At 33.0% G+C, this 24,554-nt stretch overlaps 1 protein-coding gene across 1 annotated transcript in view; it reads left to right on the plus strand.

The window, feature by feature from the left end:
- Positions 1-24,554, plus strand: part of ROCK2 (Rho associated coiled-coil containing protein kinase 2) — a 137,357-nt gene that overhangs the window by 100,664 nt on the left and 12,139 nt on the right. Inside the window, exons 13-32 of the mRNA XM_060168747.1 lie at positions 128-176; positions 755-890; positions 985-1,076; positions 1,296-1,542; positions 1,924-2,030; positions 4,641-4,800; positions 7,382-7,542; positions 7,910-8,094; positions 12,880-12,949; positions 13,677-13,780; positions 13,945-14,131; positions 15,898-15,991; positions 16,086-16,180; positions 16,962-17,141; positions 17,652-17,820; positions 20,020-20,090; positions 21,096-21,184; positions 21,618-21,696; positions 22,744-23,005; positions 23,093-23,306. Of these exons, the coding sequence (XP_060024730.1) occupies positions 128-176; positions 755-890; positions 985-1,076; positions 1,296-1,542; positions 1,924-2,030; positions 4,641-4,800; positions 7,382-7,542; positions 7,910-8,094; positions 12,880-12,949; positions 13,677-13,780; positions 13,945-14,131; positions 15,898-15,991; positions 16,086-16,180; positions 16,962-17,141; positions 17,652-17,820; positions 20,020-20,090; positions 21,096-21,184; positions 21,618-21,696; positions 22,744-23,005; positions 23,093-23,306 (2,751 nt within the window). The remainder of the gene's footprint in view (positions 1-127; positions 177-754; positions 891-984; positions 1,077-1,295; positions 1,543-1,923; positions 2,031-4,640; positions 4,801-7,381; positions 7,543-7,909; positions 8,095-12,879; positions 12,950-13,676; positions 13,781-13,944; positions 14,132-15,897; positions 15,992-16,085; positions 16,181-16,961; positions 17,142-17,651; positions 17,821-20,019; positions 20,091-21,095; positions 21,185-21,617; positions 21,697-22,743; positions 23,006-23,092; positions 23,307-24,554) is intronic.

Genomic DNA, 24,554 nt, shown 5'->3' on the forward strand with positions numbered 1-24,554 from the left:
TAAGTTTAAACATTTTACTAAAAAAGAAGAGCTAAAAAGTAATTATATGATAATTTTATAATTTATGGTAAATGTTTTTATTGTAAACTAGGAGAGAATTATTTACTGTTGCCTTTGAAATCTTTAGATCTGTTAATACTCGCCTAGAGAAAGTAGCAAAGGAGCTAGAAGAAGAGGTAAAGTCGCTCTGCTTTTATTAACATTTTTGTTCATAAAAAGTTTTGATGCCTGACTTATCTACAGAGTTCTTTTAGTACCATATTAATACATATCTTGTTATATAGTAAAATCTACCTTGTAGTATTGGTGGACAGGACTCTCAGATTATAGGGTAACCATGATAATAGGCTTCATTTTGTTATGTTTTTGCAAATGAGTTAATTTAGTATGTGTAGATATTTCAAGTAAAAAGAAAATTGCACTCATATTACTAACGTGACTTAAAAATAGAAATTGACAATTGTTTCTTTTTTTATTCAGACCCATAGTTTGTATTAAGTAAAGATGGTTCAGTGGTGATGGAATGTTACAGAAATTTTGATTTTCAATAGTAAACAAAGCACTTATGGTCTTGATTATTTAAGAATAGTGTGCTATTTAAAAAATATGGAAAACATTGTAGTTTTAACAAAAGGGCAGTTAATAGCTTTTTTAAAGGTCTTTTTTATTTGCTTGATGTAACTGAAATATTTTTTGTTTTCGTTTGATTTTTATACATACTTTCCTTTGATAATAACTTCAAGCATTATTTCAGATTACCTTAAGGAAAAATGTGGAATCAGCATTAAGACAGTTAGAAAGAGAAAAGGCGCTTCTTCAGCACAAAAATGCAGAATATCAGCGGAAAGCTGATCAAGAAGCAGACAAGAAGCGAAATTTGGAGAATGATGGTTTGTGGTGTAGAATATTAAATACTAAGAGAAAATGTTTGTGTGTATGTGTGTGTTGTGTTGAAGCTTACCGCTAAAATGTTTTTTATCACAGTTAACAGTTTAAAAGATCAACTTGAAGATTTGAAAAAAAGAAATCAGAACTCTCAAATATCCACTGAGAAAGTGAATCAACTCCAGAGACAAGTAGGTTGATCCCAGTTTATAAGGATATTGAATTTTATTTATGACTATCTGTTAACATTTGTTTTAATTGGCAGTGTTACGAAGAGGAAATCATTAGGAAGATATTTTTTAGGTTTTTGTTTATTTTAAATAGTAATGGGGTAATAATTGAAGGTATTTTCATCATATATACCTGTGTTTATTTGTTTGTTGTTTGTTTGGTTTTGAATGGAATAACAGCTGGATGAAACCAATGCTTTGCTGCGAACGGAATCTGATACTGCAGCCCGGTTAAGGAAAACCCAGGCAGAAAGTTCAAAACAGATTCAACAGCTGGAATCTAACAATAGAGATCTGCAAGATAAAAATTGCCTGCTGGAGACTGCCAAGTTAAAACTTGAAAAGGAATTTATCAATCTTCAGTCAGTTCTAGAATCTGAAAGGAGGGACCGAACCCATGGATCAGAGATTATTAACGATTTACAAGGTATTAAAGTAGATATTGCACTTGAGTTCATCTTAATGATTTGTGTTTTGGACATAACCTTAGATGATGGATAATGTGCTAGAATAGTACATGTCTGAATATAATACTCTGTTATGTAAGGTTAGCATATTAGAAATACATTGTTACAAAATTTTATGGATGAAAGATTTACTTACTTTTATGAAGTATTTTTAGTAACAAACCACTTCTAAAGGTCGTAGATTGGATTCCAGTCGAATTAACTCTAAAGCACTACACCAACAATTATAAAAGTTCTGCTTATAACAACTTTAAAGAATGAGGTGAATTCCAGATTTTTTACTCTAAGTTTAATATGTATACTATATGAGTTTATTGTTTTTAAAAATGTTTCAATTTTAGGTAGAATATCTGGCCTAGAAGAAGATTTAAAGAATGGCAAAATCTTATTAGCAAAAGTAGAGATTGAGAAGAGGCAACTACAGGAGAGATTTACTGATTTGGAAAAGGTAAAACATGTTAAGTTTTACGTTTGTGTAAGTAAATGACTAGACAGTTTCGGGTTGAAAAACTTATTTTAAAATAAGGAAAATTAGTAACTGAAATATTTCCAACACTCATGTACTTTCTTATATTCACACTTGGTTATGTAGATTAGGGGTGTGTATTTTAAGGCATACCATAACACTACAAGCAGCCCTTAGATGTTAGATGCTTATGAAGGGAGAGTCTCTTGGGGTGTATAATGAGGATGCTTCTTCCTGGGCATCCAAGGAAAATGCAAATTTTGACTTACAATATATCTTTTTTTAAAAAAAATAAATTTATTTATTTTTGGCTGCATTGGGTCTTTGTTGCTGCATGCGGGGGGCTACTCTTTGTTGTGGTGAGCGGGCTTCTCATTGCAGTGGCTTCTCTTGTGAAGCACAGGCTCTAGGCACGCTTGCTTCAGTAGTCGTGGCTCATGGGCTCTAGAGCGCAGGCTCAGTAGTTGTGGCTCGTGGGCTTAGTTGCTCTGCGGCATGTGGGATCTTCCTAGACCAGGGATTGAACCCGTGTCCCCTGCATTGGCAGGTGGATTCTTAACCGCTGCGCCACCAGGGAAGCCCATCTTACAATATGTCTTTAAAATGACATAAAGTTATCGTGACTTTTCATTTAGAAGTTTACCAAAAAGTACTATAAACCAGGGATAATTTTTAGACTCTGTGCAGTTAATATTTTATTTTCATTCACTTAAGTATTTAATGTATCATGTGGTAGAAATATCAGGATGCAGTTCTTCCCCTTAACAATCTCACAGTCTAATGGGTAATTTCTAAAGTAATAATAAAGTACACAGATAATTCTAATGCAGTGTGGTAAGTAGAATGATAGAGGTATGAGCAGGGTATATTGGGTGCACAGAATGAATCCCTAATCTGACAGGGCAGAATTGGTTGACAGGGTAAAGTTGGGGAGGACAGCATGGGCATAAGGCACAGAGGATAGAAAATAAAAAAGTCATAGTCAGTTTATTTAAATGCAAATGATTCAGTATTTCTGGAGTAAAGAGCAGGGGTCAACAAATTTTAATCTTTTAAGGGAAAGACAGTAAATACTTTAGACTTTGCAGGCCATTGATCTAATGAAATTTTACAAAAATAGACGTCAGGCTAAAACTGGCCTGAAAACCTAATGTTAAAGTGTGATGAATTCACTGGCCTGAGTGAGGCTACAGAGCCAGGCATGAGCCAGGCCATGCAAGATGTTGAATACTCTGTTAACAACACTTAGTTGCTCTAAGTAATGGACTAGCCACTGAAGTGGATGATTTTATTAGAGGAACATTTAAGATAGATCATTATGTACCATGTGAAAACTAGGTTTGAGGAGGACATGATGACGTAGGTAGATTAGTCAGAGGCTTTTTCAGTAACCTAGATAATGGAGACTTAACTAGTACAGTAGTTCAAAGGATGGAAAATAAGGATGAATCTGAGAAATATTTGGAGGAGGAATATTTGGGAACACTTAGTGATTGATTAGATATGGCGTGTGAATAGTACTCAAGAACAAGTTCTGGGTTCCTAGTTTGTGACGAAATCTATAGTGGTACCATTAATTAATAAAGAATAAAGGAAAAATAGCTGTTTTAGAGGAGACAGTGATAAATCAATTTTAGTCCTAAGTTGAGATGCCTGTGAGACAGCCAAATTAGGATGTCTACAAAGAAGTAAGCTATGGTAGTAGCAGCTAGAAATATTTGAGAGTCATCGATATAGAAGTAACTCAAACCATGTGACTGGAAGAGCCCATCTGCAAAGAGATTGCTTAGAGCATTGGTTTTTCAGAGCAGAGTAAATTAGTCTGTTGGTGGATTGTGTAGTTTGAAAAAAATCATTTTTATTCTTGAAAAACAAAAGAAATACCTATATTTACGATATAAATTATAGGAAACAAAGAATTAGAAAATCTTTTGAGGATATATCGAAAATAGACTGACTTCTATTAAAGATTCTCAACTTAAAACAAGTCTCCTAGGTGGAAAATAAGGGTGAATAGTAGAGGATCCTGAGATTTCTTTTTTTTTTTTTTTTTTTTTTTTTTTTTTAGATATAGCAAAGGGAAGCATTAGGTATGTTTTAAAAGTTTGAGAAGTGATAATATAGGAAGAGGAGAAGCATTATGGCTAAAGAACACTACTCCAGAGAACACCCAACATTTAAGGGGCAGCTGGGAGAAAACTTCACATGCAACAGAAAAGATGAGAGCAGGATGGGGAGAGCCAAGTGAGTTCAGTGTCAGGTATGTCAAGGAAATAGTTTCAAGGGCAACAGTGAGTTCAAATGAAATAAAGACTATAAATGTCTGTTGAATTTGATACTGAGATATCATTTGTCACTTTATTGAGCTCAAGCAATCTCAATGAAGATCTCAAAACAGTAGAGTGGAGATGTGGGAGATGGGTACAGAGGGAAGTGAACAGGTAGAGTGCATAGATTACTTTTACAAGAAGTTTGAAGATCGGAGGGAACATGTTGAACATTATTAGTAAGCCTGTAAAAAAAAGACTCTACGTTTTTGAAATTGCAAGCCAGTCTTTTTTGTTGATAGCTGCCATTTAAAATCTTTAATAGGAGAAGAACAACATGGAAATAGATATGACATACCAACTAAAAGTTATACAGCAGAGCCTAGAACAAGAAGAGGCTGAACATAAGGCTACAAAAGCACGGCTGGCAGATAAAAATAAGATTTATGAATCCATTGAAGAAGCTAAATCAGAAGCCATGAAAGGTACGCATTTTCATACGAAGGTTTTCAGCAGCATTTTACGGAATTGATTCTGTATTCAACTCTGATTTTGAAAAATATTTTAAAAAGTATTAGGAAAGCTTTACATATATGTTTTTCCTTGAAGGCAGCATCCATTTCTAAGGTAGTAAGCCCCCAACACAGAATTACTCAACCGAATTTCTAGATCAGAGAGAAATTAATAGTTCAGTGCTATCAACAGTGACAGGCATACAGAGTGTGAAGCTCTAGATACATCTATTCAGATTTGGGGGATATGCTCTTTTTATAATATTTAGTTTGACATTTCACCAGCTTGTGTTACAAAAGTCTTGCGAGTTTATAGAATATAAGTTCACTGAATATTTTGAAATCTGACATGATAAATGTACTAGCTAGATTTGGTCAAAGTCACACAATACTAATGAGTATAGGGTAAGATAGCAAAGTGAACTTTTCCACAAACCAAGCCCGTATCTTGGAATTAATTGTCTTTTAGATAATTTCTTGTTTTCCAAACTGACTGTTCATATATGATGGATTTGAAATTCCAAAGGAAATCAGTAAAGTATTCTTGTCAAAGATTTATAAAACTCTTAAAAAGAAATTTCACTTCATATTAAAGCATAACATTTATTAATAACTTAGCAAAAAATAGCCTTTAAATTATTGAATGTAATTAAAATTGGAGATTTTTTTTTTAAACAGTTTGGTTTAAGGCATTGATTCTAGATGATATAAAATGAAATGAGTGTTTTATTTAGAAATATCTAACAAGAAAGTTAGTGCGCCATGTTTCCCTGTCCATGGCCTAAAAAGACAAAGTTGAATTTCTTTTGAGGTCATAATTTAGATGCAATAAAATGCAAACATTTTTCACATTTGTAATACATACATATAATCACTACCCAAAACAAGATACAGAATCTTTATTTTCCTCACCTCAGTGAGTTCACTCATGCCTCTTTCTATTCTCTGTGCCCATATTAGGGTGATTAGTTTTTAAAATGAGTACATTTGTTTATAGATTATTCTCTGAAGTGTTGAAAATAAACCAATTTAGCATGTAACTCATTTTTTAAAATTCCTTTTTACAGCTGTAACATAAGGTACAGATGACTTTCATATTTTGTGTGAATACACAAAACTTAAATATTATAGATGGTATATCTGGTATAAAGCCTTTGGTCTTTTCCAATGCATGTCATTGCATTGCATTCTTTGTTTAAGAATATGGCTTAGCAATGAATTACTAGTTATGTGACTTTCTCTAGTTACTTATCCTTTTTGTGCCTTGTTTCCTGTAAAGGGACAATTACTGTATTAGGTTGTTGTGAAAACCAAGTATAATGATACCTGAAAAGTGCTTAGAAATGCTAGCTATTTTTAGTAGTATGTGAAAAATGGTTTCATTTTTCTACACTTTTGAAGACAGTTCATTAAAAACTGAAAATTCATAAGGTTTAATTTTTACCCAATATAACTCTGTAATAAATGATAATTAGAGGTTGAACATTAGGTATGAAGGAGCAGAAGAATCTATTGAATTTGAACAGATTTTCTAATCAGTACATCAGTAATCCTTTACATGTAATAACTTGCAGTTACTATGAAATCACTTGATTAGACATAAACTTTGTCTGCTCTTCACTTTGAGACTGAAAAAATGTCTTTAGAAGTCTTTTCTGATTAATAAAACAAATTAAAAGTTTGTTGCAAATCATTTAGAAAATAGAGGAAAATAAAAAGTAAAGATTAACCAGAATGCTACTAAATCAGGATGATATTTTGTATATTTTCTCAATTTTCTCTACTGTTTTATTTTTTTTCCTTTTAAAAAATATTGTGAACATTTTCTTAGGTCATTGAAAATTCTCCTGTGTGAGCACTTATCAAGTGCTTGCCATGTGCCAGGCAGCATTTAAGTACTACACATGTGCTAATGCAAAATCTTTGCAAAATCCCTATGGGTGTAGGTGCTATTGTCACCATTCTAGAGATAAGGAAACTGAGCCTCAGAGAGGTTAATTAAGTTGGCTAGTCAAATAATTAGGAAGTGTCAGAACCAGGATTTAAACTCAGGAAGTTTGGTTCTAGAGTCCTGTCCTCTGCCAACTCCCTAAAACATAATTTTCATCTTCTGCATAGTAATATGCTAATATAGAAAGAGCCATTGAGGTCATAGCATCTACCTCTATAATGATTAGGATCTTGCTTAATGTTTTTAGGCAAGAAGAGTAACACTGAGAAGCACAGAATAGCAGAAAACTAAATCTTTATTTAAAAAGATGTACATGTCTTTTAGAAACATTAAGTAAAGGCAGAATTATTTTGCTTTCATTAAAATGGATGTAATATTGTGGAGTGTGGTAGAATTTTATACCCTGCAAATGAAACACCTAATTTTCAAGCATGAAATTGTTGACATTCAATTATATTAAGAGGAGAGATGAAAATATTAAATTGGAAATTTAAAAAATTATTAAGGCAGCATCATTTACTGTAATTTTTATTAGCACTGTGTCATGTATTTGTTATGCTCCTTTTGTTTGATTCATGATTATGTCCATTTTTCTGGCAATAGAAATGGAGAAAAAGCTCTTGGAGGAAAGAACTTTAAAACAGAAAGTAGAGAACTTGTTGCTGGAGGCTGAGAAAAGATGCTCTATATTGGACTGTGACCTCAAACAGTCACAGCAGAAAATAAACGAACTCCTCAAACAGAAAGATGTGCTAAATGAGGATGTAAGTGTGAAGTTTACTAATAAATAATAGTAAACGATTTAATGAATTAATAGTAAACTAGGTTTATTTATAAAGGTTCAGTGATGGTTTTATAATTTAAAATTTTTTCTTGTAAAATAATATTCCATAATCTTTCAATTTTACCGAATTTGGATGATATACTAAATGAATCATGATTAAAACTTTTTTAAAGACCACATTTTATTTTGAAAATATGTCATTATGGAAAATCCAAGAAATATTTTATTTTGAAGTGAATTAACTGTTTAAGGGGAAAAATCTATTTTACATCATCATATTTACTGCCAGCTTCATTGATAAGAAAGTCAAAATAATTTACTTACATACCAATAACACTATTTTTTAGGTTAGAAACTTGACATTAAAAATAGAGCAGGAAACTCAGAAGCGCTGCCTTACACAAAATGACTTGAAGATGCAAACACAGCAAGTTAACACACTAAAAATGTCAGAAAAGCAGTTGAAACAAGAGAATAATCATCTCCTAGAAATGAAAATGAGCTTGGAAAAACAGAATGCTGAACTTCGAAAGTAAGTTAATTGTTTGAGACAAAATTTATTAATATGCACAACTATCCACATGTAAATTATCTTAATTTTGATTTATCTCGGGATTTTCTTTTGACCCTTTTATTTTCTTGACCACATTTTCTCTTTCTTTCTGTTTTAAGTAATGTGTTAAGTGCCACTGTTGTCCTTCAAAAAGATTTTATTTGCTTCCCTGACAGTTTTTTTACTACTGCCACCTTATGATATAATATATAGAGTGTTGGTGTTGAAGAAGAAGAAAATGTCTGGTATTTGTACTCCGTGCTCTTAGTATTTTTCCTCAGGACTGTCCCTCAAGCATAAGTGCTTTTTGTTTGTTTCTTTAGTTTCTGGGACTTGGAAATGTTTGACTGTTAAGCAAACACCATATAAATTTTTAAATCAGTTTTTAGGATACACTCTAGTGCTATATTTAATTTACTTAGAAAATAGAAAACATTGGTAAAATACTTTTAAAGTATACAGTAATATACTGTTAAAATTTACCCCATTCAGTCATTAGTAGTATAATTAGTTCTTCCCAATCATGACCAAAGGTCATATTGGATTCCAGTTATTTGATAGGAGGCAGAGTGAAAAGAAAATAAGCTTTGGAGCCAGACAGATCAAGGTGTGAATCCCATTTCCACTACTTACTAGCTGATCAACTTTGGGCAAAATATTTTAACCTCTCTGAACCTTTTGTCACACCTACAAAAGGGGGGCAGTAATAGCTTCCTTGTTAGGGATCTTGTAAAGCAGGGGTCCCCAACCCCTAGGCCACGGACTGGTACCAGTCTGCAGCCTGTTAGGAACCGGGCCGCACAGCAGGAGGTGAGCGGCAGCAGCGAGTGAGCGAAGCTTTGTCTGCCACTGCCCATCACCCCCCATCGCCCCCCATCGCTGGCATTACCGCCTGAACCATCCCCCCACCCCACCCTGGTCCGTGGAAAAATTGTCTTCCACGAAACCAGTTCCTGGTGGCAAAAAGGTTGGGGATCACTGTTGTAAAGGATAACAATGACTTATTTACAGCATCTAGCACACAGTAAATGGTAGGGACCATTATTACTACAACTGTTACTGTTACTATTACTAGTATGTCTACTATAGGACTATTACTTTGTTCCTATCACTTTTGCTAATTGCCTGCTTTTTACATACCTGTGACAGGTCAGCAAGATTGACACTACTTAGGAAAGGATGGTCAAATATTCAAATATTGACACCTCCTAGGAAAGGATGGTCAAAAAGAGTTTGTTCTTTTTGCTGATCTATTGCCTAGGTAAACCTAGATTCTTAAACTTCATGAGATTTTAACTTTTAAAAATTGGAACTAGAAACTTGAACAGTATTCAGGCATCTTTGTCCAATATTTTTTTGTTCTTGCTTTTTCCTTTGTGTGTTAGCTTTATTCTTCTCTCTCATTTTTTTATTTAACAGAAAACTTGGTCCTTCAAGAAGGACAAACTCTAGAGATATGTCTTATAGCTTCATTTATGTGGAGCGACCCTGATTTGGCTTTTCTGGATCTCTAAGTCCTGAGATGGAACTCATTTGCCTGGCTTTGGTCAAGAGCATAAACTGTGGATCCTCAGTTCTAGGGAACATAGTCTTTAAAACTATTTGACTGCACAGCTATTCTCCATAGTATTTATTCTAACAGCAATGTTTACATGAATACAAAGGCTAGTTAAATATCTAGATTGTGTTTCTTCTCCTGTTCTAATTACTCTTTGTTTATACCTAATTTATGATACTTAGTATATATGCCTATTATTTTCTTCATAAGTGCACTTGGATCTATTGTTTCTTAATCCCTCAGTTCCTAACCCCTCCTGGCCAAAGATACCCACATCTGCTGTCTTAATTACCTAACAGAGTATAAATTCATTGAATGGCAAAAAACAAAAAAACACTTATATTTTGCTATCTCCAACCCTTGATTAATTTCTTGCACATAAGACATTGTCAGTAAGTGTTGCATGAATGAATGCATATCTATCATGTGTAAGGCACTGATAACCACTATGGGAGATTCAAAGATGAGTCAGATGTATTTCCTACCCTTAAGCTTACTAGCGTTTTATCAGAAGTTATTCCTTAGGAAGAGGTAAGGCAAGTACATAAATAATTGGAATACAAAGTTAAATATATATATATGCAATGAGAATTTACATATGAAGTGCTATGTAGCCTTGCACTTGAAAATGGCCAACATAGACTTCTTTTCTTCCTTCCAAGATTCCAGTAAAACTCTAGTAGAGGAATTTTTTTAATGTGTAAACCCACATCATGTCATTCCAGTGGATTGGAGGACAGGAAATTACTTTAGTTAATGAGATAGTGGCAGGTGGGTGGAAACCTTCTGCCTAATGAAGTAGAGCAGCAGAAGCAACAGCCAGGAGTATATATGAAGTGGGATATAGGTGAAGAAGAAAAATGTTTCATTATTCAAAGCAAATACCTTGGAGGGCTGGAGTAAGATGTGATGTTATAAATGGAGCAATCTGCTGATCATACTCTGCCACTACCCCTTGCAGAAATGTCTGTGTCAGGCATTACCGCCACTAGGGTTCCTACAGAGCATTCCCTCTGAAGAAATGGGGCATACCCTCTGTGGATAATTACAACAGCTAGTATGGGGTCAGCAGCTCAGAGAAAAGCCTTTCTCATTCTGGCATTTAGTGGTCTTCCTGTTTATGACTGACTTCCTAAGCCTCTCATTTTAAACTGAAGTTTGCTATTTAGAAAACCCCTCCCCTGTACCCAGAGATTAAAATTTCTGATGCCTCCTGGTTACTCATCACTAGGCATTTGAGGAAAGCCTGGGGTTGGGGAGAGGTTAGGGATGGTAAGAGCTAAATTCTCACATCTGGCAGCAGGGAATTGGTAAATAATTAAAATGTATGTCAAGAAATAAGCTGAGATGTGGCGGTAACCACCAAAAGAACAATACATAGAAATGAAACAAAGTGATTTTCTCTAGGGGAATAGGGTTAGCCCATGGATGGATATGGATAGGAGACTTAGAATTTTTTCTGTGCTAGTCTGTACTATCTAATTGTAACCATGTGCATATTATGTGGTTACTTTCTGAAAAATATTTTTTCTTAAATACCTAATGAATGTTGAGCTTTAAAAGTTACATATAATGAATGGTAGCTCTTCAAGAAGATCATGATATTAAAATTACACTGGGGTTTGCTGCAAGCGGGCTTAGCTGGTGATGATGATTTTAAATTTTTAAAACTTGTTCTTTCATATGTTATTAATTAGTATCTTTCACATTTTCCGCTCAGAGAAATAAAAAATCATGATTCTTTAATAATACACTCATCAATAATAAAATAGAGAATTTACACAATTAAGTGACATGGAGTGATAATTTCCTTTTTACCCAGAAGTTGAAGGGCCAAGTAAGTAAACAAAGTGACCAAATTATATTAAATGCAAATAAGGATGAAAGTCCTAAGTAATATTAAATTGAAGATGGTGTGATTAAATCATTTAATCTCTGAGTTTTTTCTTGCTATCTACATTTTTATTTTATTTTATTTTATTTTTTTGGCCCTGCAGCATGTGGGATCTTAGTTCCCCAACCAGTGATCAAACCCATGGCTCCTGCAGTGGGAGCGTGGAGTCTTAACCACTGGACCTCCGGGGAAGTCCAGCTGTATACATACATTTTTTAAATGTCTAAGTGGTAGTAAAATATTTTCTCACTATAAAATATTCAGAACTATATTAAAAGATAAAGCGAAAACAATATAAAGTCTCCTTTATGAATGCAGACATAGTTAATCTCTACAGAGGTAATATATCTTAACAGTCTGTTATTTGAAAAATCCTTCCACACCCTTTTCTGTGCCTGTACCTGTACATGTATACCATATTTATAGGGTTGAATTTTTTGCAGATTTTATTTTGTGTTTTTTGTTTTTTTAATTGTATCATATGTTGTGTTGTTCTCCAACTTTACTTTTTTCCCCTTAGCTTTGACTTGGAATAACTGTAATATATATATTTTGTTAATAAGCCTAGACTTTAACTTATTTCAACCCAACCTCTTAAATGCATTGTTAGGCTCATTTTTTATTTAATTTTTTTCTTTACTGAAGATTAAAATATGTACAGAAAAAGTAAACAAATGGTAAGTGTAGAACTCAGTAATTTTTACAAAGTGTTCAAATCTGTGCAGTTACCATTTACATTTAGATATAAAAACCTATACTCTTTACCTCTTTGCAGGCCCCCTCCCAGTCATTTCTTCACTCATTCTAAGATAATCAATTTTCAGGTGCTCTTTTAATTCTGCTACTTGGTTGGCATAAAGGGCTGATGACAAATGCATGCCTGAGAATATGTAATTTAGTGTTATTGGTTTAATATAGCACTGTTTGGTCTCAGAATCCCTTTATACTCTTAAAAATTTTTGAGGATCCCAAAGAGTTATTGTTCATGTGAGTTATATCTAAAGTTATTTTTTGTGTTAGAAATTGAAACTGAGAAAATTTTAAAACACAGGAGCATACAAGCACACATTCCATTAGCTGTTGGAGTGATAAAATCATCATATGTCATACAGCCTCGAGAAAAGCCCATATACACTGAGATAATTAAAGTTTTAAAAATAGCAATGATTCTTAGTATTATGAAAATAATTTTACCTCATGAATTCTCTGAAAGGGTCTCAGTACTCCCACGGGTTTCCTAGACCACATTTTAAGAGTTGCTGGCATAATATGTGTCTAACTTATTTAAACCTTTGATTCAATGTCCCCACAGAGAACGTCAAGATGCAGATGGGCAAATGAAAGAGCTCCAAGATCAGCTTGAGGCAGAGCAGTATTTCTCAGTAAGTTCCAGATGTGTTACTTTGAAAATTCTTGTATTTGTAGAATTTGTAAAAAATTTTTGCTGCAAAACCAGGAGACTGATGTTGTCTTTAGAATAGATTCTTATAGCAAACCCCAGACAGAATTTTGTATGAATGTTTTGTACCACACACATACAAAAGGAACACCTGGGCAAGAGACTGTAGATAGTTGAACAGAAATCCATTGTCATTGCTAAAAACATGGTTCTAAGCACATATTCATACCCTATGAAGTTGATTAATAAAAGCATTGATTTTTGAGGAAGAATATATTTTCATAATGAAAGAAAGAAAATTGTCATTTTAACATTTGTACTTTTTTGAGATCAGTTTTAAAATATGAAGTAGTAACTGTCACCTCTGTTTCACTGATTTTAAGCCAACAAAATTTTCTTGTCTAAATTAGTAATTTTTTTTTTGCCTCTTCATCCTATCAATCTGTGTCATTTAATGAGAAATCTCACTGTGATATCCAGTTGAAAATCACGCTTCTAAATTATTAGCTGAACTTTTATCAGTTAATTGGTTGATTACCAGAAAATAGAAAAGCTCTTTAAACTATTAATTTGCTCATGGGCTCAACATTACTGTTTTATGAGCATATTTGTATGTGCTCAACTGGACTTTTTGTCTGGATAGCTTTTGAATATAGAAATAATATTCATGATGATGATGATACATATTTCTATTATATTTTGCTATTTAGACCCTCTATAAAACACAGGTTAGGGAACTTAAAGAAGAATGTGAAGAAAAGACCAAACTTTGTAAAGAATTACAGCAGAAGAAACAGGAATTACAGGATGAAAGGTAAGGATAAGATCCTTGTCTCTTTTGTTCATAGCCATGAACCCCACTCCTAGAACAGTGCCTGCTATACTCCAAATAAAACTTTGTTGATGAAGTGAATTAGACAAAAATTTGACTTTGTAGTAAAAAATTGAACATTAAAATTTTATCCCTCTAAAATGTAGGGACTCCTTGGCTGCTCAACTGGAGATTACCTTAACCAAAGCAGATTCTGAGCAACTGGCTCGCTCAATTGCTGAAGAACAATATTCTGATTTGGAAAAAGAGAAAATCATGAAAGAGCTGGAGATCAAAGAGATGATGGCTAGACACAAACAGGAACTCACTGAAAAAGATGCTACAATTGCGTCTGTAAGTAAAATGCTTGGTTCTTTTTTGGTTCTAATTAAATTACTGTATCATAAGTCTTCCTTAGAAATACTAAGAAAGTAACATAGATCTAAAATGAAAAAGTGTATATGCTGGCTACAAAATATTTGACCTAGTGAACCATCAGCTTCTCAGTGTTTGGCAGAGAGAGAGGCTCAAAAGAAAACTACTTCCAATGGGTTCACCTGTTGGTAAATTCAGAGTTAAAGGACTAAAGTGAAAGGGAAATACCAAAAAGAAAACAGTTTTTTTTCCCTTGTTAAACCAGTCTCAGTTTAAAAGAACCTTAAAACTAATCATGCAGTTTAATCATGAAGATAGTCATATGTAGGTTGAAAAAATTGCAAGAAAAATTTCAAATAGAAGTAAAATATCAAGTAGTTGAGTTTGCCTTATCAATTATCCAGACCTATTAAAATGCTACAGTTATTTAAAAGTTTGGCACTAGAACAGGGATATTTAATCCTGTTCAGTGGAAATGAGTAGGGGGGCCAGAAATAGATTCATCATACACATACAGGAGCTTGGCATACGGTATCAGTGGCAGTATACAAATCAATGGGAAAGGATACAGATTTAATAAATGGTTTTGGAATAACTATATTTTTATGTGGAAAGGAATAAAATTAGTTTCTTGTTATCATTTACCATATACAGTGGTAAATTCTAGCTATCTTAAGAACTTTAAATATGAAAAATAATAATTTTTAAATATTAGAATGGAATACAAAATTTACTTATACCAGAAGATAGCAAATAAATGACAGGGAAAAGATATTTGTAATGTATTTATTGAACAAGGGATTAGTATCTAGAATATAAGTGGAACTCCTACAATTCAATATGAAAAAGTTAAATAATCCAAAGGAAAAATTGGCCAAAAGAGAAAACCTAGAAATATGAGCAGATGTTTACTCATACAATCCAGAGAAAGTCCATAATAAGATAAATGTGCGAGAGAAATTCGGACACAATACTCCTAGCAGCATAGATGTTTGTAATAGCAAAAAATTCATATGTTATATTAATAGATGAATGAATGGATAAATGAAACGTGGTAAAAGACAGAACTACTATATCAGTTAAAATGAATTAAGTAGGTCTTTATATATATCAACAATTTAAATCTTAATATAATGTTGAGTGAAAGCAGTTACAGAAAAATAAATGCAGTATGATGCTATTTATGGACAGTTTAGAATCACATAAAACCGCATTATATTATTTCACGTATATGTAATAAAAGTATACAATCATGGTTGGGAAGGATGAACATATAATTCACAATAAAATATCCTTCAGGAAGGAAGAAGAGGAATAGGAAGTGAATACCAAAGAATGTCAACTTCTTTAGTAAAATTTTATTTTCTGTTTTAAAGCAATGTTTGGTAAGAAATTAAATTATGGTTTTAAAATTTATTCTGCATGATGGAATGCAGAGCTTTGTTATAGTATTTGCTTTTTTTAGTTTACTAAATTGTTTTTCATTTAAAATACTGCTCAGGATTTTTGAAAGAGGGCAATTTTTTGGCTTCCTGGGGTGCATATGAAGTCGGTGTGGTTAGCAAAATTTTCATCAAGGGTGAAGTTTGGTAAGGTAGGACAAAGGCAAGAAGTGTAGAGATAGATGTACTTAGAAAAACAAGAGTTTTAGCAACATTCTAGGATATTTTCATTTTGAAGTACTGCTTTAACACTTAACATTTTGTAAATTAGGATATGATTTTTGTTCTACTTTCATTTCTTAGCTCGAAGAAACTAATAGGACACTGACTAGTGATGTTGCCAATCTTGCAAATGAGAAAGAAGAATTAAATAATAAATGGAAAGATGCCCAAGAACGTATGTACTAATAAGAACAACGTTTATTTTCAATATGCCTAATGCTTGTCAGTTGCTGAATTATCAGTATAATTTTTACATTTTTCTGTTTCAGAACTTTCACGGTTGAAGGATGAAGAGATAAGTGCTGCAGCTATTAAAGCACAGTTTGAGAAGCAACTGTTAACAGAGAGAACACTCAAAACTCAAGTGTGTATAATATGGTCTAAATATGATTTTGAAATTTTTCTTAGTTTACCTTTTTTTACATTTTACTTCTAACATTACAGATTGGCTGTAGCAGTCATTGCTTGTATCAGTATTTGTGAACAGTCAGGATTATGTGATTTTTACCAGGTTGGGAGAAGCTAGATTTGATTAACATTGTTGAGTTCAGTGTTTATTAAAGTTTTTCTTAATTTTTCCATATGGAATCACAATCCATCCTAATTTTTTATTGTAATCTGATACATTTTTCTGCTTTTAAGAAACGGTAGAGAATGACCATTTGCTGACAGCCTAAAAAAGGGTCACTCTGAAAAGACACCATGATTATTAACTATTCTCAGCTCTCATGATTGTATATACAGCATGAATACTTGTGGGGTCCAAGATGCTCTGCTCTGTGGTTGGACACATGTTGTATTTTAGTGTGATGCCAGTGCAAAACTCTCTTCTAGGATAAAAGAAGATCTGCCTCGTAAAAGTCTCTCTTGGAACTAAAAACCCAAAGTGGTAGAAGGTGACATTAGAGTGAACCTGTAAACATTTAAAATTACAGTTCTCAGAAAATATGAGAGTGAAAAAATAATAGAGTATTGGTTGGAAAAGGATGACGCGTCATGAAGAGGGTGTATTTTTAAATATAGAAAGTGTTTCTTTGTGGCCCTGTGTGTAGGGAAGGTTTTGTAACTTGCTGTTGGTGAATGACCAAGAAATCATCAACATCATTTATTTTATTTATTTACATACTTATCTTTATGTTTTTAAGGCTGTGAATAAGTTGGCCGAGATCATGAATCGGAAAGAACCTGTCAAGCGTGGTAGTGACACAGATGTGCGGAGAAAAGAAAAGGAGAATAGAAAGCTACATATGGAGCTTAAATCTGAACGTGAAAAACTGACTCAGCAGATGATCAAGTATCAGAAAGAACTGAATGAAATGCAGGCTGTAAGAATACTTTTTGAAGACGTCTTTTTAAGAAGTAGAATTATTTTCATGTCTATATATTTTATAGCTTATGGAGCATTTCTATTAATAATTACAGTAGTCACCTCTTATGCAAGGGAGATATGTTCCAGGAACCCCAGTGGGTACCTGAAACCACAGATAGTACTGAACTCTATACGTATTATATTTTTTCCTATACTATAAGGGGATGGGTAGCATATACAGTGTGAATAAGCTGGACAAAGGGATGATTAACATCCCAGGCAAGCAGAGCCAAGCAATGTGAGATTTCATCACACTACTCAGAAATGGCATGTAATTTAAAATTTATGAATTGTTTATTTCCGGAATTTTCCATTTAATATTTTCAGACTGCAGTTGACCTTGGATAACTGAAACCACAGAAAGTGAAACCTTGGACTAGGAGAGACTACTGTATTATTGAACTAGGAAGCAAAATTGTAAGATGTATAACATCCAGTTAATTTAACGTAATTTAATTTCTTGTAGCAAATAGCTGAAGAGAGTCAGATTCGAATTGAACTACAGATGACACTGGACAGTAAAGACAGTGACATTGAGCAGTTGCGGTCCCAGCTCCAGGCCTTGCATATTGGTCTGGATAGTTCCAGTATAGGCAGTGGACCAGGGGACGCTGAAGCAGATGATGGGTTTCCAGGTACAGATTTGTTTCCAGTCCTTATGTTTACTTTTGTCTTAAATTAAATCGATTGTTTTAAGACATTGACTGACTTTGCTCTTGAGGAAAAATATTTGTCATTTCTTTAAGGGAAAACCTACTCCTTAGAGTGGAGGTTCCAATGACAATTTAAATTATTTTATTTATTTATTTTTCACAAAATTTTTTATTAAAAAATACAATTATAAATTTCACATATTTAGGTATTTAAATTAACTCTTTATATATTGTACATAGCTCTCTTTTAAAGCTTTCATTTTATTTTTTCTTAACTTCTTTCTGCATTCTTACTTCCTTTTATGTTGGGTGTTCAGTTCATATCACTCAGTCACACACTATGGAATCCATGTCATTCACCTACCAACGTTCCTCTACTTCTCTCAATATTGCCACTAAGCCTTCCAGTTCTCATATGCTTCTTGACTCTGATTCTGACTCAGAAGAAGAATCTGTGCCTTACTTACCTATTTCATCGGAACCTAATGGTACAGGTGATATCCTGAAAGTCTTTCGCCTCTGGGTTTTTTTTCCACTACCCATAATTTTAGTCCTTTTGAAAAATTGTTGTAACATTAACTAATATTCACTAACTCTAACAAGTTGCTCAGTTAACAAGTCTCAGTTAAAAAGAAACTGCTGCATGAACAAAGAATTTGTTTTTTTAAGTATTTTCACATGGCATTGCTATTACAATTGATAGATTTATTTTTTCAGCTTACAAGAAATGGAGCAGTACTTTATATCATTTAAGAACATACGGTTTCACTGTCTGTTTCTTCCATTTTTAACCAAGAAGAAATTCTTTCTGAAGTTTCATATCAAGAATGACAGTATAGAAAAAGCACGTGTAGACTGTTTTAGAAGATGTGTTTAGGTTTTCCTTGTGTCATCATTGTGCTGGGCCTTAAAAAAAGCATAAGACAATTTGACCTGATCCTTGTGCTGAAAAGATTTATAGTTTAAGTGAAGAAACCAGATGGAAAACCCATAAACTGTTATGTTTAACACAAAGTTAGTGTGAGTACAAAAAACATTTAAAGTAAATGCCACAGGAAACTTGTGTATAAGCAGTTGAATGTAAAGTAAAATTTAATCTATTAGTTGAATTCAAAGTAAACTAGCTATATTTATTTACATTGTCGTCACATTTCCCAGGTATATATCAGTATAAATCATAGGTGATTATACTGAAGTTGTTTCAGATCTCAGCAATAAAATGATTTCAGTCTTAACGATATTGTTAGAGGTCATCAGATTAGTCCCTTGAATTGGCATAGGACCATGTCCAGACAGTTGAGAATATGGCTGTTTATCATGACAGCATTTCTGTTCATGGAGTCTGGAAGGTTATTGATGTGATAGAGAGAGTATAAGCCTTGGAATCAGAGACGTGTCCCCATGTGACCTTCTGTGGGGTTGTTGTGAGGGTTAAAGAAGATTTATATAAAGTGTCTAGCACAGTTCAGACACATATTAGATGTTAAGTGATAGGCACTTTTATTATTAGCATAACCTCCAAAAATGCTTATTTCACTTATTTATTTCACTAAAATAATAAACTGATCAAATACCATTAGAACAAATTCTAAGGGTTCAAAGAGTTTCCTTGGTTGAACTAGAACCTTATTGATTTTAATATTTTGGAATTTAGGAATCTTTTGGTTTATTGCTGCTTATGAGCCATATTTGATCTGTAATTTACACAATTTTATTTCATTTTATTATAGCCATTCTAAAAGTCCATTTTCTCTGAACACGTAATTACTCACTTAAAATGTTTTCTCTTCAAAGAAGATGTGCACTATACCTGTAATTAGGCCTTCTTCCAAAGGAAAAATAGAGGATTCTAATACAGGTGTACTGGTGAGAATAGAGAGCTGCTTTTCTTTTTTGCAACTTTTCTGCGGAACTTTGCAAATGCATGAATTTAATTAACAGGGCATTTGACGTTATAAACTACAGGATATGTATTTCCAGTGCGATATAACCTGGATTTTGTTTTGCATTATATAACTTGCTTATACTGATCCTGCATTATTATTATATTTTAGATGATGTATAATGATAAATTCTGAACGGCATATTTGATTTGTGACTTTCATATTAAAAGTTTATTAAATTCCTCATTTTCTTAAGAGACTTGTTGTATTTATTCTCATATCTTGTGCTTATTTATAGAATCAAGACTAGAAGGATGGCTTTCATTGCCTGTGCGAAACAACACTAAGAAGTTTGGATGGGTTAAAAAGGTATTTGAAAATGGTTCTTTTGTTTTGCTTTTAGTTTAGCTACAGCCATTTCACTTTTGTAGTTGTAAGATATATATAACTAGAACTTTTAGACATATAAAACTTGTTTGCACTTTCTGATTTGGAATAATATAATTTTATGTATCTTATGTACGTAAGATACTTTATGTAGTGATGAAAAAAAACCTTTTCATCACTACCATGTTGTTAATAATAAAATAGTTTTTGGTGTCAGGAAAATAGAAGCCTGTTGACCTTGGTGTTTTGTTGTTTCAGTGGGAAAACAACTCTGGATATGACAGAAAGTCCCATTTGTTTCTTTTCCTCTGGTACTATGATTATCGATATTGTGTTCATTTTTGATAAGTGTCTTATTAGCCTTAGGCTGCTATAAAAAGATGCCACAGACTGAGTAGCTTGTCAACAACAGAAATTAATTTCTCATGGTTCTGAAGGCTGGAAGTTCAGATCAAGGTGCCAGCCAGCATGGCTGGGTTCTGGTGAAGGTCCTCTTCCAGGCTACAGACTTTTTGCTCTGTCCTCATGGTGGAAGGTGTAGGAATTTCTCTGGAACCCCTTTTATAACAGCACTAATCCCATTCATGAGGGCTCTGGTGTCATGACCTAATCAACTTCCAAAGACCCCTCTTCCTAATACCATCCCATTAGGTGTTAGGATTTAACATATGAATTTAGGGGAATATAAACATCCAAACCATAGCAATAAGGTTACTTATGCTATTGGATCTTGAAGCGAAATCAGTCCAAAAAATATTTGAATTTATTCCCCCCCCGCCCCCCCAATTTGCTTGTTTAAAGTGTATACAAACAAATTTATTGTTATTTTGAGGAAGACTTTTTTAAGGATACATTAAGATAACTTTTTAGATATTTAATTTATATTTTCTATGATTTTTATTGCTAATTTAGAATTTATTTTCAAAGAAAAATAAATAAGATATATTAACTTTAATCATTAATTCCTTTCCTCTTTCTTTTTAACAGTATGTGATTGTAAGTAGTAAGAAGATCCTTTTCTATGACAGTGAACAGGATAAAGAACAATCTAATCCTTACATGGTTTTAGATATAGAGTAAGTATTTTTATTAGAATATTTAGGAACTTTATCTTTTAAAGTTTAAGAGTAACGTGACCTTTTCGTCAAGTTAGTGTAATTTATTAGTCATATAGTACAATGTATATAGTCATATAGTATAGCTGCTAGCATACTGTTACATTTTCTTATTTTGCTTCATACAGACGAAAGTCTGGGATATAGAGTTGGCTAAAACATCTTTATTTCATGGGTCTTTAATATGTTGTTTTCTGAAACTAATTAGAAAATTTCTGACTTACTGGAAATTTCTCAAAATGCAAGGAGTGATTGAATTTATAGAACAGGATATTCTCTGACCTTCTAACAAGGGTCAAAGTAGTCAGTTTTAATTTCTGACATAAGTATAGGATAACTAAAATAATTTGATCCTTTGGTAATACTTAACTCCTTTATTAAAAATCTTTTATAGTAAGTTATTTCATGTCCGACCAGTTACACAGACAGATGTATATAGAGCAGATGCTAAAGAAATTCCAAGGATATTCCAGGTAAACCGTTTTATTTTGTGGTTTGTTTGTTTTGTTTTTTCACCTTTATACATTCTCAGCATGACATGATATAACAAATTTCTTTATTCTTGGGGCTTTTTCAGATTATCTTTCAATTTTAGTCCCATTTAAAGGTGGTTTGTTCCTTTGTGACTTTCATGCTTATGCTCTTTAGATACCTCTTAATTCTTCTCTCCATTTTACTTGTTAAACTCTGTAGTGTGTTTATATCACATTTCCAGCCTTTGCTATATCCTTTTGTTCAAGGTTGGTTATGATATTTTTTGAGCATGAATGTTCTCCTGTTTTTAGTTTTATGCTCAGCTCTCTAGAAAGTTAAAAAAGTTCCTTGTGAAGTTAAATTTTGCCCCCAGGAGCCCTTGTACTTCCAGTTTAAGGTGAAGACAAATTCTCCCCTTTATTACTTCCATTTTAAAATTAGTCAAACCAACAATTACCGAGTTCCTTCTGTGTAAAAGCCGTTGTGCTTGGTGTACTGTGGGAAAGTTGGCTGCTTACTTTCTGAATGCTTAGAATGTTTATTTGGAGTATATTATACATCCTTTCCTCTTTTCCTTTCTTCCTCAACTCTCCAAATACAAATCTTTTCAATTAAAGCTATATTTGCAGTTATCACCAAGTTGTCTATTTTGAGAATCACAGAGCCTCAATTCATATAATTGCCACATCTCTTCAGGTGTTTTGAACATTCCCTCCCAGAAAAACTTTCTAACACTAATCAAGTGCAGATTTACCTTTTGCTAGCCTATTCTGATAAAATTGCTGAAACATAGGAAGATGACATGGAGAAAATAAGGAGGCACCATTTGAACAGGATTGATTCTTTTGAAATGTGAACCAAAGTGACTGGCTACTGACTTTTCTCATCTGAGCTCTTGATTTGAACCTACTAACATTAGAACATCAAATGCATTTTCTTCTCATTGAATAGTTTAGGCTAATTTTATTTACAAACGATAAAATCATTATTACATAAAAAATAACCTATGTTTGAAGATCATTCATTGTTCTTTTTGGTGTTTATAGATCCTGTATGCCAATGAAGGGGAAAGTAAGAAGGAACAAGAATTTCCAGTGGAGCCGGTGGGAGAAAAATCAAATTATATTTGCCACAAGGGACATGAATTTATTCCTACTCTGTATCATTTCCCAACCAATTGTGAGGCATGTATGAAGCCATTGTGGCATATGTTTAAACCTCCTCCTGCTTTAGAGTGCCGTCGCTGTCACATTAAATGTCATAAAGATCACATGGATAAAAAGGAGGAAATTATAGCACCTTGCAAAGGTAAATAGTAAATTACTTGCTCCATCAATATTATTTATGTTCAGATCATTTTAAACATATTAATCTTTTTCAAATATTTCTTTATAGTGTATTATGATATTTCATCGGCAAAGAATCTATTGTTATTAGCAAATTCTACAGAAGAGCAGCAGAAGTGGGTTAGTCGGTTAGTGAAAAAGATACCTAAAAAGCCTCCAGCTCCAGACCCTTTTGCACGGTCATCTCCTAGAACTTCAATGAAAATACAACAAAACCAGTCTATTAGGCGGCCAAGTCGACAGCTTGCCCCAAACAAACCAAGGTAATAAATTAAAATGTGGTAAAACTTAAAGTGTTTAAAAAAATATTTTGCCGTTTATACTCAGATTACAAACTTTCCTAATTGCAATTTTTCTTTGGTATTTTCATGATCTATGGAATACCAAATGTTTGAAACTATTTCATTGTGCATGTATCATTCATTTATTCAGCTGGATGTAATAAATTTACTTACTAAATCACACACGTATATTAAATTCAACCAAAAATAATATGAAGGGCTCATTTTTGTCATGTATATGTATTGGGTTGGCCAAAAAGTTCATTCGGGTTTTCCCCTAAGAACGAACTTTTTGGCCAACCCAATACATAATCATAATATTTTAGGATTTTATAAGCATATTGACTTAATTTATTGATTTAGTAGACAGGATACACACACAGACCTTTAAGTGTCAGGCACACACATTGTTTTTATTATTGCAAACCTCTTAAACCTCTTATGTTAGAGACTTGTTGGGGCAGGACTGAAATCTTGATTCAAATCTATAAGTTTAAAATAATAACTTGTCTCAGATTTAAAGAGTAATACAGATCAACTTTAAAAATGCAAATATTAACTAATGAATATAGTGGGCATTTTTTATAATTGAGGTGAGTTGGGAATGTGGAGTAAGGATAGAGATTATTGTTGCACAAAAACATTTGGATGGAGCCATTTTCATATAGCTGCATTATAGTAATTTTTGATTCAGAATAACCATTTCTTGACTTACTAGCTAATGCAGTATTTATAAATAAATACTGCTGTCCATTGAAATGAACGTTTGGTTAGCTAAAGGATAAAGTATATACTTAGATCATGTATCTGATTTCAAGTGTCCTTTTTCTTCCCTAACACAGGACCTTCACTATATGAATAATGATGTGTATTGGCTGTATTATGAGAAATATTTTCATTCTAGCCACAACATCGTGTATGAAACTGTTCTTGAAACTAATATCTCAAGGAAATAATTTAGAATGACAAAGGTAGAATTAGTGTTTCAGCAGTGAAAATGTTGAATTTTTGTGTGAGCTATGATAAAACTAAATATTGTAGAATTAGCGATTATATGATAGTAATTGACCTGAAGAAACTCAAAGAATTCAGAGACACTGAAGGTCATTCCATGTACCCTGTACAAAACACCTAAAAATTAAATTTCTGTTATTAATATTGTAGAACCATTAATGCATAAATGCCAGGCTATTTTAATACCTGACAATATATAGTGCTTTATAGCTTCCA

This window comes from Lagenorhynchus albirostris, chromosome 13, assembly GCF_949774975.1.
Source record: "Lagenorhynchus albirostris chromosome 13, mLagAlb1.1, whole genome shotgun sequence".
Taxonomy (NCBI): domain Eukaryota; kingdom Metazoa; phylum Chordata; class Mammalia; order Artiodactyla; family Delphinidae; genus Lagenorhynchus; species Lagenorhynchus albirostris.